This window comes from Erithacus rubecula, assembly GCF_903797595.1.
Source record: "Erithacus rubecula genome assembly, chromosome: 6".
Lineage (NCBI taxonomy): Eukaryota > Metazoa > Chordata > Aves > Passeriformes > Muscicapidae > Erithacus > Erithacus rubecula.
In genome coordinates this window covers 5,764,886-5,780,338 of record NC_136688.1, presented here as the reverse complement: position 1 = coordinate 5,780,338, position 15,453 = coordinate 5,764,886, and the positions used below count along the sequence as shown (strand labels likewise).

The following is a 15,453-nucleotide window of genomic DNA, read 5'->3' as shown; positions in this document are numbered from 1 at the left end:
TTTTTTTTATCATTTAAATCCAGCCTACTTTATTAATTATTAATTTTTTATTTTGCTATATTGATTGTTCAAGTTAGGAAGCAAACCACCAGTTAAAAACTACTGACTTGCGAACACTGCAAGACCCCAAAACCTGCAATCTCTGAGGATAAATACACATTTATTTCTTGAGAAAATGTGTCATTACCTGCAGTTGAATCAATGCAGAATGATCGTGCAATTAAATAGTCTGAATTGAAATTTAAAGCTGCAGACCCTGATTTTCCCTACTCCCAGTTCTGCTTGAAATCTCTCACACCTTTAAAAAAATATAATTACCTTTAGATTTCTCCACAATAAATAACACCAGAACATACCTTGTGCTACCAACCTGAATTTTTTTAAAAAACAGTAAGAGGCCACCTCAGTGTTTTGAGTTCATGAGATCTTTCAGACACAAAGCCCTAACAGAGTTGCCCAGTCAGAAGGCATCAGGAAGGCTCTTCACTTATGGTAAACTTGGGCTTTAGCTTGACAGACCTTTTCCTTATTGTGCCTTTAGGGGACAGTGGCATGGTGTCCATGATGCTCTTGTCCTCCTCCAGCTGCCTGGCAGTGCACGAGGGCGTGGGCACTTTCACCGTGTTGCCAAATTTCGAGTAGTCCACCGAGTACCGCCCGTCCTCCTCGGCCACGATGGGCACAAACCTCTGGCCCCAGAGGATCTCATCGGCCAGGTAGGAGGTCCTGGCCTGGGTGGTGATGCCGGTGGTCTCCACCACCCCCTCCAGGATGACGATGATCTCCAGGTCCTCGTGGTGGTGCAGGTTCATGGGGGAGATGTCGTAGAGGGGGCTGTTCTTGTCTATGACGTGGTAGATGATGAGCGGCGAGACCAGGAAGATGCTGTTGCCCCCCACGGGGTTCTCCATCTGGATGTCGATCTGGTTGAGGGGCACCACCTCCCCCTCCAGGCTGGCGGTCTTCTTCACCACCTGCATGCGGATGGTGGCACTGATGATCATGCTCTTGCGGAGGTCGCCCACCCGCAGCATGAAGCAGAGGCGGCCCTCTCGCAGGGCGATCACCGCGTGCTTGCTGAAGATGAGCGTCTCCGCCCGCCGGTGCGCCTGCGACGTCTTCATGAAGATGCAGCCCAGCATGATGGCGTTGATCACCAGCCCCACGATGTTCTGCACGATCAGCACCAGGATGGCGGCCGGGCACTCCTCGGTCACCATGCGGCCCCCGAAGCCGATGGTCACCTGCACCTCGATGGAGAAGAGGAAGGCGGAGGTGAAGGAGTGGATGCTGGTCACGCAGGGCACGAAGGCGGCCGCGCCCTCGGCGGGGTCGCGCTGCAGCCGGGTGCTGTGGTCCAGGTCGCCGTGGGCGAAGGCGATGAGCCACCAGACCATGCCGAAGAGCAGCCAGCTGCACAGGAACGACATGGTGAAGATGAGCAGCGTGTGCGGCCACTTGAGGTCCACCAGCGTGGTGAAGACATCCTGCAGGAAGCGCCCCTGCTCGCGGATGTTCTTATGGGCCACATTGCAGGCGCCGTTCTTGCCCACGAAGCGCGCCCGCCGCTCCCGCGCGCGGTACCGGGCGTGATCCGGCACATCCTCGGCCAGCCGGGTCAGCACGTACTCCTCGGGGATGATCCCCTTCCTGGAGAGCATGGCCCCGGGCGGCGGGCCCGAGCGGCTCCGGGCCGTGCCTCTCCGTGCCCGAGCCCGGCGAGCGCCGCGGGTCGGGGGCGCGGCCGCGCCCGGCGCCGAGCGGAGCGCGGAGCGGAGCGGGGAGCGCCGCCGCAGCCGGCCCCGAGCGCTCCCCGCCGCAGCTGGGGGCGTTTCTTTACCTTTTCACCCTCCTTTCCTTTTTTTTTTTTTTTTTTCATCTCCGGGGGAAGGGTTTCGGGCCGCCGTTTGTATGTAAACATTCGATCCAAGACGGATTTGCTGCCTTCCATTAGCAGGGGCTCCTTTGTGGGATGCCGTGGCTTCATGTCGGGTGGTTATTCCGTGAAATGGAGGGGGAAGGGTGGGGGGGAGAAAAAAAGCTACTGGCCGATTTTAAAAAAGGATTTTGTAATAATAACAACAACAATAATAATAACAATAACAACAACAATAACAATAACAATCATGCCAGTAATATAACTAATAACAGTAATAACAATGATAACAATAATAAACGGAAATTCACCTTCATTGTCTTTCAGTAAATCGGAGGAAAGCATCCTTCTGATAAATCGGGCAGGCAGTGGTAGGAAATTACCCTGAAAAAGCTGAGTCCAAGGATGTAATTGTTAAACAGACTCGGAACTAAAGGGGCTCAATCCCTCTTAAAATTTCACCAGAGTTATTTAGAATTAGCAAGGATGTATTTTATTTCATTTATTTTTCTTTTTTTTTTTTTTTTTTTTCAGAGAGGAGACTGTGAAATGATGTGAGCTGTGGCTGCTCAGGAAAATGTCTACAGTCCAAACAGCAGCAAAAGTTGCCAAAAAAAAAAAAAATCTGGATGCAAAAGGCTAGCTCCCAGTGACAAGTACTTCCAGATAGACATCAAAATCCTCAGAAAAGCCAACAAAGGAAGGCAGGAAATTAGAACCTGTTTGGGACACTGATGTCTCTGTGGGTATAAATATATACATGGGCATGCCTATAAGGATGTATCCTCCTGACAAGATGCATTATTTAAAAACATTCTGATGTGGCTTCACTACTGTGTAAACAGCACTATTCTCATTGATGTGTTTATTTCCTCTGGTTACAATCTTCTGTTTCTATTTCAGTTTAGGCACCAACACTGTGGAGTTTCTACAGCATCCCAGGATATTCTAGATGAGAGTTTTTCTTTAGTACCAATGGATTTGTGATTACTTATTTTCTAATTGCACGACATGTGTCCATGGACTTTCCCTTTAGTTTTGGCTCAAAGTGCTTTGGTCCACACTGTAAACAGCTCTTGGCACTGATTCCCTGGGCAAGGCAATTGTCCACTTGATGTCTGGGAATCACCCAGCTGGGGTTGAAATTAACTTTCATCACCTACAGCTACTTAAAGCAGCCCACCTAGGGATTTTGGATTAGTAGTTTGAAGTAGTCACCCTGAGCTCTCCAAACAGTAGTTATAGGTCTTGAAGTTAAATGTTTACTGGTACTTTAGACTGTATCTACTTTTTATGTATGAATAGTGGCACACATCAGTTCTTTTTGGAGGGGTCAGTTTCCCAACCTGGTTCATCTTCCCTGCTGCTTTGATAAATAAACCAGAAGAGCAACAAGGCATCATGTGGCTGCCAGGCCACTGAGCTTAGCCAAAGGTGTTCCCCCTTTCCCTACATCCCTTCATCTCCTAGACTTTTTTTGTGTTCTTGATGTGAATGTCACCTGCACCTACACTTCTCAATAGTTAAGTATATGACTTATATGATAATGGATTTTTTAAAAATATTGTGTGTGTGTGTGTGTGTGTTTTTTTTTTTTTTAGGGCAATTTTTTCTTTCTAAACATGAAAAAAAACCCCAAAAAACAAAACGAAACCCCATAACCCAAAAGGATGAAGTAAGCTGAAGTTTTACTTGTCAGATGTGTAGTTCTGCAGGTGATGGCAGGTCATACTGTCAGCATTTTGCAGTGAGCATAAACAGGCTGTACAACACCAGGCAACTCATGGGCAGCATTTTACACCCTGGCAGACAGGGACATAGGGATTCAAGAGGCAGTCCTGACCTCTGTGCTGTTTTTCCTTACTCTTTTAGAGCCGTGGTCATCGTTCTGTACCTTTTCCTCCAGAGGGCAGTACCTCCATAAATGTGAAGTGGATAAAAGTGTGGGGAGAGGGTTTTCAAGGAAGAGTGAATTGCTGCATCACCTGGTGCTAGGGGAAGTGCTCTATGAACACACTCACCGTGCAATCCTAAAATCCTTTAGGACCCTAAAGCACCAGAACAGTGCTTCCTTGTTTCCACTTCTGCAACAGGACTGTCATTTGCCACTTCTTTTGCCTCATCTCTGAGCACTCAGGGGCTGAGGTGGGATAGCAAAGCGAGTGGTTTCTGCTGAAGAATTTCTAGAGCTGCCTTTGTGGATCAAGTGACAGATACTTAAAAAAGTGACAGATCTTCTGAGTGAGCCAACATACTTGTGTTAAGAGCTGCTGAAAAAAGTTGGGTTCACAGGAATTAACAATCCCACTCTATAGTACTGAATCATGAGAGGTAAATTCTTCCACCCACAAAAGAGGTTTTACACTTAAAAACTCTCCCCCCACCAATTATTCTAATTTTAATGGCTATCAAACAAGATCTTATGATAACTGTCAAATTAAAATTTAGTTGTTGCCATGTCATTACTCTGCCTTCAGAAGCTGAGTAAAAGTTCAGAGACTACACAGTGTTAGTGTGACAGAAATTAAACTTCATAAATCACCTTGCAGCATGAGCAGGTAGAAAGAGGGAAAGAGACCAGAGTTATACAAAGCTACAAGAGGAGGCATGAACAGAGCCATGCTGTGTTTCCTGGCCACAATAGGACAAGGGAATAAACACTATACAGGTTTGTTTTGTTTTTCCTATAATGGAAAAGCAGCAAAGTACAAAACAACAAAACCCCCTCTGGTCATATCTCCATGGGCAGTTCTAACATCTTTGAGACTCAGACAAATCCTATCCCTGAGGAAAACAAAGTCTGGCCTTGGCTTGCACTGCTTTGCAGCCACTGCAGTGCAGCCCTTAGCTTAGTGATGCCTCAGTGCCACACAAACACATCTGTGAGCCTGGTTTAGCAGTGACTCCTGGGCTGCCAACCTCGTGGCAACAAGGTTTATTGATTTGAGTAATATCAGTGAGCCTCAGACCACAGAAAAATGTTCTTGGGTACTGCTTCTGGTCACTGGTGAGACTCTCAATCCTTTGGAGTTAGGGGAGGAACACGAACACCCTGGCCCCATATAGACAAGACCAGATGAAATGTGCTGAGGAAATGTCCTGAGTGGCAGCTAAGAGCCTCCCTGTTCACACACATTGATTCAGAAGTGTGCTACCATGAAAAAGACAAGGAATTGTTGGATATGAATGAACTCATCCTACTCTCCTGCTACTTAGGAAATACAAAAAATTAAAATGGAAATGAATGACACTTGCACTTTTAAGTTATAATTTCTTAGTACTGCAAGAGACAGCACAGCCTCCTTAGCAATATCCTGTGTCCTTTCCTCCCCTGCATTCCCTTCTGGGTAAGGTTGTCAGAAGCTTGTGGAATAGGAGTCAATCCAAATTGCAGTGTCAAATCCCAGGCACTTAATGAAAAGCACATGGAACCTCACTTCTGTGCATCTCTCCCCTTTAGAATCTAAGAGCTTCCACAGAAGGCTGCAGAGCCTCTTCAGTGTGAGTTTGAAGTGTCCTGCAGAGAGGTGTTTTTACAGGATGGGATCCTGCCTTAGAGCAGCAATTGGAAGCCAGCAGACAGCACACCCAGTAGCTGTAACAGAGACCTGCTCTGTGCCCTTCTGCTCCCACTTCTCTCTCAGCCCTAATGGGAGCCTGGTATTCCAGGATGGAAACACACCAATAGTCCTGAAGCCATTTTTTCTTGGACACTGCCCAGCAAACAATTCCCTGGAGAATAAGAAAGCTCCCAGCTGCCCTTTTTCTCTCAAAGGATAGTAGGCACTGGCAGAGCTCATGCCTTCCATCTGCATAACCATACCCTGATTTTTACCACTGTCCATTCTACACTCTCCTCTGTTTCCACTTACCTGCCCTTCGTTCTTGCCCAAATAACAGCAGGGACATGCTGCAAATACTCTGCTCTGGAACTGGTAACACAAACAGCAATAACAGTTCTTCATTCTTCCTGGCTCTCTGCTGCAGTGCTAGAAGTAATGCCTTAAAATATCACAAGTCTCATGAGGGGTCTTTTTCTAAAAAATAAAGCTTTTAGAAACAGGTTCCAAACTAACTGAGCAGAGAGAAAATCGCAAAAAGGAGCCCTCCTAAGCACTAGAAATCCTTTGAATATGGGAAGTAACAAAACAAAAAAAAGGAATGTAAAGGCAAACTTGATGTAAAAAGGAAAACACGTAAAAACTCATTGTAGCCTTCCATTGGGTTATTGACATTCTAATCCCTCTATTAATGAAAAAATCCAGAATGACTGTCACAAGGCAGGGATTAATAGCTGTCTAGCCAAATTGGAATAATTGCAGTGGTTAAAAGTTACCTCAAGTGTACAGAATTTATTGGTAAGGGTCACAGTAAATCTGGAGACAGCGTGACAGTGGGTGAAATATGTGAAACTAGGAGATGATGAGTCAAGCTCTCATGGCCCTGAGCTGCAGGGAAAGGTTTAATGCTGTTTATTTACCAAACTTGGAGGGATAATTTCCAGATGAATTGGTACATCTGCACGGGTCTGGAAGCAGTGTACATTAAACACTGATACTTTACCACAGCCTGTCTCCTCTCAGCTTTTCCACAGTTTGGGAGGGAGTCTGCCTCCATCCTGCTTGGAATCAGTATAATAGTATTCAGTGGGCAGAAAGATGGAATCAGATTGTGATTAATTTCTAGACACTATTAAAGGAGATTCTAAGGCATAACTCAGGCACTATCAATAAACCACAGTATAAAAAGTGTTTTATAGATTTTATATTTAGATATTAAAGCTTTACAGAGTCATTTGATTGAAAGAGATACAAGCTTTTGAGAGATACCTTTGGTATATAATTTTTCCTTCTGCATTTGTCAGTCACCAACATTATCTACAGTAGGGCTATGACACATAAAAAATAATATGTTAATAAATGATGGGGGAGTTGAAAGCTACATAACTCCATGTTAGTTATGTTTGTTTGATGTGTATCCTGTCATAGTTCATCCATGTAGTTTTTTTTTAAAAACTATATTTCATGATTCTTTGGCAGCAAATAAAAGTAGTAGCATACAAAAGAAAGTACACAGATAATTGATTAATGCTTCAGATGGAAAAAATGGCTCATTTTATTAAAAAAGGAAAAGCTCAATTTATTATGAAATAATATTTATTTACAAGTATTTTACATTTTTAGAAAATAATAAAATTGTATTCCAAAATGCTTTATTTTTATTACTTATCTGCTTGTACAAAAGAAGCAAAGACACTGTCTTCTTGTTCTAGTAGAACCTCAGGCTTGTCATATTCCAAAATAACCCCTCTCTTCATTACAATAACCAAATCTGAATTGAGGATTGTGTGCACACGGTGCTGAAAAACAAATAAACAAAATGCCAGGTCAGTGTATCTCTCCATTCAATATGTTCCAGGATAAAGCAAAATTTATTTTCCTATGAAGTTCAAGTTTGATTAAGGCTACTTATCCTACTTTTTCCTCCTAATTTCTGTGTAAGTGCTGCAGATAAATATACAGACCAAGAGCCAAGTGGATACTCAAGTACCTAAAAACCACACAGGTACTTGAGTATCAAGAGTCCTAGGAGTTCCCTTTAGAATGTCCTCAGCCCAGAGTCCTGCTACCAATTGCAGCCAAAAGAAGGCAGCCAGGCAGAGTAGGAACTGGGCAACTGAGTGTGGAACTGCCTGTGGGGAGTTGGGAATTCTCCCAGCCCTGGATTGCATCTGGGTCTGGGCTGGTTCCCGAGCCTGGTGTGGTTTGTCTATTCACAAAGCTGATCCAGTCAGTTTTACAAGACTTGGCCCATGTCCTCTCTTATCTTTCACAATCATTTTGCATCCATATCCTTTGGAAAAGACTTTTCCATACTTCCTCTCCACTATTTAAACAAGTGCTCCCCCTTTTTCTGGGCTCTGGGCAGTGTTGCTCAGAGTTCCATCTCAGCCCCTTGCCCTGGGACTTTGCAGACCTCTCTCACATGTCTCACACTGCCTTTCTTCCAGGCACAAGAGCCCCAGCCTGCTCCCCCTCTCCAGGAGCAAATCCAGCACCTCCAGAATCATCCTGTGCTTCTCAGCATTTTCAGTCACCATGTGTTGTTCTGAGCATAAGGAGACTGGAACTGCACACAATATTCAAGGTATGTGTGAACTTTGAGTCCAGCTTTCTTGTTTCAAATAATCTTCTTATTTTCTTTATCCATACCACATTTATCTATCCTAACTCAAGCATTACCTAAATGAATAGCATGCATTGTTTCCATCTTCTTTTTAAATAAAATGCTTCAGTAATTTCCATAATCCTGTCAGATTCAATCTCCCTGGCTGCTTCTTTTAGCTTTTTTTTTCCCCCACCATTTTATTTTGGGTTTAGTTTTTTGCAAGCCTCCTCATATTGACATAATTTCACTTTTTAATGTTAACTGTAATTGCATGGGATTTTTTGGATCTGCATTACTCCTGCAGGGATATTTCATCTCAGAATATTATGGTTGTTGTTACACAGTTGTTCTTCACCCACAAGGTTCCTAATCATATCTTGGGCATCCTCAGTATCAAAACAACTCTTGTATTACCTTCTCTAGCTTTCCTAGCCAGATTTTCCATAAAATAATCATTGATGGCATCTACAAATCTCATATCTTCTGCAGTTTCTATGACATTTATCCAGTCCACAAGCAGGGGATTGAAATATCACATTCCAGTTGAATTTGCTGCTCTTGTCTGATCTCATTCAGTGTAACAGAATTAGTGCTGCCACCCTGGTAATTGTGAGTAACATAGAAGATAATACAGAGCCATAACTCCTACTATTGCTATTCTTCCTAAACAGAAATTAGGAATATATGGCTTTTTCTGGGGAAAACCAACACAAAACAAAAATACACCTGAAAACCAACAATACAAAAAAAAAAAAAAAAAAAATTCCCAAAGCCATTACCCATTCCACAACCCCCACTATTATGTTTCTACTACAGAATGTTTTGAATACAGACCCACCTGCTATAAACCACATTTACAATTGGAAGTAAACAAAATCATTCAAACTTAGTTTATTCCAGGATACTGTTTGTTTGAACTGTGCAGTTTAAAAGTCACTAAGAGTAAAAGAATAATAAAACTTTTTCAGCCTGTCCCCAAACAAACTGAAAAAATACATAAATGCAGAATACAGTGCAAATCTGAATTTTCATGCTGTGAAATCAGGAATTGTCATGGTTATGATTCCTTTGCTTTTTTATAATGACATGCTGGTTGGATACCATAAGATAATTCAGGTCTGCTGTTACACATTTGCTAGGTGAAAATAAATGAAGCTCAGAGATTCCTGAGCACAGATTTCTCGTGTTGAATTTTTAAATGTAAGGAAGCATCTCCCTGAAATATATATATTCATCCTTAGGTAAATTATTATTTTAGCTTGGTGAAACATATATTTGGCAGCAAAGTATATGGCATTGCAAATTAGCTTAAAATGGGAAATAAGATAGAGAGCATATTTAGATTATGTACCTTTACAGGTAATTTGACTTAGCATCATGCAAAACGTTTAAGAAGTTACTCATGACTTTAAGTAAGAAATTTTATAATGAAAAAGAAAGTTTACATTTAAACACCACTTAAAAAAGGAAAAAGATGAATGGCCTAATTAACACATTTGATAACACTGGCAAGAAGTGACAAATGGGGCATTTCTGATCCTTGTTTGCATCACAATGGCAGCAGGGACTGTACTTACTGCTATTGTAACCACGGTCCGGTCAGCAAAGGCAGTCATGACCACCTTCTGCAGAATGTTCTCCTAGGGAAGGGAAAACATTTGGTGCTTTTCAAACAACAGAACTCGATGAACAGGGACACTAAAGAAGGCTTAAGTAACCACTGACTATTCCATGTTGTTATTTATCCTCCATTGCAGAAGGGGAAAATTAGCTATGTGTCTGAACTAAGCCAGAGCCTGGTGTCCCCTGCCATTGTCACTGCTCACTCCTGCCATCCCCACTGCCTCTGGGGTTCAGCAGACATCAGAGCTGTGCTCTGGCCCCAAACCCCTGTTTTCCTGGGCTCAGTTTTGCAGTGAGGAAACCCAAGGTGCTGCCAGGCTGCCCGTGTGTTCTTCACCCCATTGCAAGGCCAGGAATGCTCCTGCACAATGGGAATCTAACACCAAGGGGTGGCAGGGACAAGCAGGGGACTGTGCTGTACCTGGCATATCTAACAGTGGAGATGATATTTAAGATGGCCTAAACAAGCATAGCTCTCACTCAACAAGTACTCATCCTTTGCTATTTAGGAGACTCGTTGCATTCCAAACTGCCTGGAAGTGTCACGAGCACAGATTCCTTCATTTGTTACTAGCTGCTCTTTAGAGAAGCATTTCAAAGGAGAGAGTATATCCTCAATGCATCAAAATTCAAAATGTGTTTTAACTGGGCTGCATGCACTATAGCTCCCTTACTGCAGCTCAAACACTAACATTTTATTGAACTAAAAATGGGAGCTGTTCTAGCAAACCTCTCCAATTATGTTCTTTACTTGCAGTGGAAAGAAAACTGAAATATTTCCTGTAACAACATAACAGATGAAAAAAATGTACTATTCTATTTGGCTAAAACCCAGTCAACTGCACTTTTACTGAGTGCTTAAACATCTGCCTAGAAATTCCAGGCAACTAATCCAGTATGCCTTTTCTGTGTCTGTGTTTATTTCCTTGACTCTACTTCCAAGCCTTCTGACTTCCTGACTTGTCCTGCCAACCATGATGGGAAAACTTGTCACTTGTCACCAATTCACTCTTCACTAACCATCCCAGCTGACCTTCCCAAGCTTTGTTTACTCTAGAAAACACCCACTGCCAATTAAAATAACATGCTTCATTTTCATATTGCAATCTGCTCTGGAATAACTGTTCAATCCCTATTAAAATGGTTTAAAAGCTCTTTAGATTTGTTAGTAGTGACTCATAACTACCTGGGTTTGTAAATATGCCACCATTAAATATGGTGTAAGCATATTACAGAATAGACAGAATTGCTTCCCACCTTCTTCATATATCAGTGAAATCAGTATCAAAGAAACCAGAAGCACTTCAAACTCACTGTTGCCATGTCAATAGACGCTGTGGCTTCATCCATGATGAAGATGCTTGTCTTCCTCACAAAAGCCCTTGCCAAGCAGAACAGCTGCCTTTGGCCCTGGCTGAAGTTTTCACCCCCTTCTGTGACTATTGCATCTGGAAGTGATAGAGCAAAATCAGAACAGAGCAGATGCTTGGAAAACAGTGGCTCATTTCAGTGTAAAGTAATATTGCCCAGGCTTACAGCTGCTGGTGACACACTTCTGTGTCTGCTTATTTCCAGTGTTCAAAGCAACCCAATTTGTCTCACTGCATTCTCTGTATCTGTTAGACATCAAAGTAGCTGAGGATGTTCAAGAGTGAGTTTCTCTGAAACACGAGCAGTCTAGGACACTGCACCCCAAGTCAAACCAGTATCTGTCATTTCTTTACCCTAGGGCTGTAAAATTTGCCATTTTATTGGTGGTTTTTTGCTTGTTTTTTGTTAGGTGTTTGGTGGGGGTTTTTTTGTTGGTCTGTTTCTTTCCCTGCATGGCCAAATGATTCACACCTTGAAGTTTTAGAAATATTCCTCCTTGGACATGATTACAGGAAAATACAAAAGAATGTGTTCTAGGTAACACCTGATTTGTTGACAGCTTATTTGAATTTACAAGACCCATAAACCTCAGTGTTTCATAACAAAAACATACAGAAATAAAATAATTTTACCATTGATTCGAAAAGAAAGAGGATCTTTTTCCCCAGGGACAGTTGGTAAAGGAGTTACACAGATACAGGGCATTTGCCTGCAGGCACTTTTTGTCATCTTGCACAAATTTCAAAAGCTCTTTCTTCATCAACTGCCCTTCTAACAAATAAGAGTGAAACAGGAATGTTGGGAATTCTGGAAACAATATTCTCAAAGAGAAGTCTCATTACCTAGGCCCCCAGGTAGTGCCTTCACCACGTGCTTGAGCTGTGCTATTTCCAGTGCTTCCCAGAGCATGCTGTCTGTGCACTTCTTCTCAGGGTCCAAGTTAAACCTGCAGTGTGGGTGATTCAAGAGCATCAACAGAACAAGAAACTGCTGGAGTGGATTTCTTCTTTTAGTGTGCTTAGAAACAAACCTGCAGACAGTCACTATCATACACTGAAGGTCTGGGCCTGATTCTAATCTACCAGATATAAATCCACCAAATTTCCCAGACTTAATGTCTATGCCAATGTAATTAAGATGAAAATTTGATTCTCAGCTGAGCAGAAAGGGAAAAGTTCCCTATTTGTTGGATATCTTTATGGTTTTGTTCTATTTTGCTCTGTATACACCAAAGAAATCTCATGTACTAGGGAAAGCTGTGACTATACTCAGTTTAAATTAACATTAACAAAGGCCAAAATTCTACCCTCCCTCCCTACAATGTCTCTTTGTTCTTCACTGCTATAGAAATGTTAGCAGAATAATCAAGTTTCATACTGCATTATGAAGTTAAAGTCTTCACTGGAATTCAGAAAATCCTGGTTTTATGAACCAAATGAACATTATTTTAGATTGCAGTGGACCAGAAGTGACAACAACAAATGTGAATCACACATCATATTACATTAGCATATAGAATGAAAATGAGAGATTCAATGGTGCATAACACTATTTTTACATTTTACTCTTGCTGTATGAGTTGTGAAGGATTGATGCTGGCCTAAATGCATTTATAATAGATTAATTAATAAAAAAAAGGAATAAAATCGCATCATCTTCTGATGTGGATGAATCATGGTCTATACTCAGGCATGTCCTGAAGCCTGTAACCTTTTCAGTGAACTCAAATCACTTATGTAGAAACTAAAACTGCAGGTGATGTAACTATGCATTGAGGACTGTACTGTTTCTTCCTAAGGTAAATGGCACAGACACAGGGGAGGACATTTGTTGGAAACTGGCCTTTTTGGCCATTGTTTCACTGCATCATCTTCTCAGAGAAGTAGGAAGAGAGGGAAAAAAAAAAAAAAAAAAAGCAAAGGTATTTGGTGCTGCAGATGAAATGGCTCAGAAGAAACACAGATAGAGGCCCCAGGAAAAAAAAAGCCCAGTCTCCCAGGGATGTTCTTTTGCTTTCTGTCTACAGCAGTTTTTTAGTCTACATTTTTTACTTCTCATATTTTAAGGCAGACAGATGAAAGCAGATGTAGGAGAAAGCAGGTTTCAAGAAATGCTGGAAGGTTATGGGTATCTGATCAGAGAGCTACTTGGACTACTGGATGCTGGAGGAACAAATATTGGCTTTCTCTGCTTCCCATGCATGGGATGCGTCCTAGGTTACAATGTAAAGATGTGCCCAAAGGTGTGTATTCTATGGCCATCTGCTGAAACCAGGTGGGGCAGTGATTCTTATCTCTGTGGGAGACATCCTCTGCTAATGGGCCATCTGTTAAAAACCAGATGGGGCAATGTTCTTTATCTTTCCCGTGACCCATCCTTCCTCCAGGGAAATATCTTTTGTTAATGGGCCATTGAGTCCCACTGCATGACTGATAAAATTACATCATCCCATTGAGAGATGCTCCACCCAGGGGGAGGAGCCAAGCCTTTCCTATCTACCTAAAAGCTGAGACTTGGAACACCAAAACAGCCCTTACCCACTGGTTTCCAGAGGACAAAAGCTACCAGGATCACTGCCAGGATTTCTACATGATTATTGCTTCAACAAGACCACTTCATCTGGACTGCTACCACCACCCCAACCAGCAAGGTGTCAGGTTGTATTCTGTCAGTGGTTTTTCTTTTGTACTACTGCATGTATTTTATTTTTTCTCTTCTTTTCCTATTAAATTGTATTTCTGACTTGGAGTTCCTCACTGGTTTGGCTTTCAAACCATTATAGGATGTCTTCTGCCAAGAGTGTCCTGTCCAGGCTCAGGCATGGGGAAAGGTTAGTCTGGCAGGGGTGAGTTAAAAGCACAGAGAGAAGGCAGTGATCCTCCCTATTCCAGCTGAGGATATTGGAATTGAACAGCTTGGTATAGAAGTCATTCTATAGTACAGTTATAATATATAATCCATATTGCATGACATATAAGTAATTCCATGTTTTTTTAATTTATTGCTGGTGTTTATACTTACCGGATTGTTCCACTGAATAAAATAGGATCTTGGAGAATGATTGACAGCCGGGATCTCAGTGTCTGTAAGGGCAGCTTTGCAATATCTATTCCATCAATGATAATCCTCCCTGTCCAAAAGAAAGGGGGCAGAGTGCTTATTGTGCCACACAGCTGCTGGCAAAGACATGGCTCATTTCCAGGCTGCAAGGCACTACAGCAGGAGCAGGCCTTGTATCACATACCCCCTTCTTCACTAAAGAAACCTGCTTTGACCAAAAAGCAAGCACAGCCTTCTTGAGACTAAGCTCAGCTGGAAAGAACACAGAGGGTACCTGAAGTACTCATGAATGATTAGATACACTGCTTAATTAACTGCCTGACCAGTATACATCTATCAAACAAGGTCTGACATTACTTCAATCAGGGATTAATTACCAGGGGCAACAAGCCATTCAGAAAGCCAAATTACTGTTGAGCACCATGAAATCTCATCTCTGAGTACAACTGTCTGTCTCTGCATAGGGACTCCGTGGGTGATGTGGCTGGGAAACAGGCTGACATCTTTTTGAGATGCACTCCATGAGGCACATGGATGTGGCTCACAGAGCAGGAAATATGGCAGGAAATTCCAGGGCAGCAAGCCAGGCTGCAACCCCCAACTGCTGAGTTTTCTGGGTCTGGTGGATCCCAGCTGTGCCTTGAGCACAGATCCCTCATTACACTTGAACACCTTGCCCTTTTATGCTTTGCTCCTAGTTGTGATTTAACAGTACTAAAGGCTGTTGTCTGTCACTGTTGGACTTTTGCCACTATCAAGCAGAATTTTTATTCATTTGGCTTACAAACAGCACAGCTGTTAGGTGACAGATGATTTCAGCTTTAAACAAGGCCAGAGAGTGTCCCCTGCAGATTTGCAGATCACACTTCAGAGCTGCTGCTCTGAAGAACACTACCAAAGAACCTTCAGGAGCTAAGCTTGAGTGACACACAAAAGTGTTACCTTACCCTCAAAAGTGTCAACCATTCTGAAAAAGGCAAGAGAGAAGGAGGATTTTCCACTGCCTGTTCGGCCGCAGATCCCAATCTGTGACACAGAAAGAGGATAAACATCAGGCAGTGAAAAACAGGAAAGGACAACATCTGTACTTGACACTTCAGGTAAGAGGGTGGAGGAGCTGTTCTGATTCACATGATCCTTTCCTCAGTCAGACTGAACCAGCCATTACAGAATCACTGTGTTCACTTTTTGTCTTTTAGTGATCTGAGCATTTAAGGATAAACTAAGGCCAGTCCTATAACAGGAACAATAGGAGAATGGTAATGATGAGAACAAAGACAAGAGAGTCATGTGAGAAGGATGAAAAGTAGGTCGAGCACTGTAAGGGCTCACTGTCACTTCTTTAGGCCCTGTGT

The 15,453-nt window shown here is 42.6% G+C and overlaps 2 protein-coding genes across 2 annotated transcripts in view; both read right to left on the bottom strand.

Annotated features, from left to right (window-relative positions):
• On the bottom strand, positions 1-1,708 carry KCNJ11 (potassium inwardly rectifying channel subfamily J member 11). The gene has a single exon (XM_079309354.1). It carries the CDS (start codon positions 1,659-1,661, stop codon positions 471-473), a length of 1,191 nt encoding a protein of 396 aa, XP_079165480.1. The 5' UTR covers positions 1,662-1,708; the 3' UTR covers positions 1-470.
• Positions 1,709-6,517: 4,809 nt separating this feature from the next.
• Positions 6,518-15,453, bottom strand: part of ABCC8 (ATP binding cassette subfamily C member 8) — a 72,088-nt gene continuing 63,152 nt past the window's right edge. Inside the window, exons 34-39 of the mRNA XM_079307901.1 lie at positions 15,046-15,124; positions 14,060-14,168; positions 11,881-11,984; positions 10,982-11,115; positions 9,622-9,684; positions 6,518-7,235 (exon numbers count right to left, since the gene is read on the bottom strand). Coding sequence (XP_079164027.1) covers positions 7,098-7,235; positions 9,622-9,684; positions 10,982-11,115; positions 11,881-11,984; positions 14,060-14,168; positions 15,046-15,124 — 627 coding nt within the window. The 3' untranslated portion in view covers positions 6,518-7,097. The remainder of the gene's footprint in view (positions 7,236-9,621; positions 9,685-10,981; positions 11,116-11,880; positions 11,985-14,059; positions 14,169-15,045; positions 15,125-15,453) is intronic.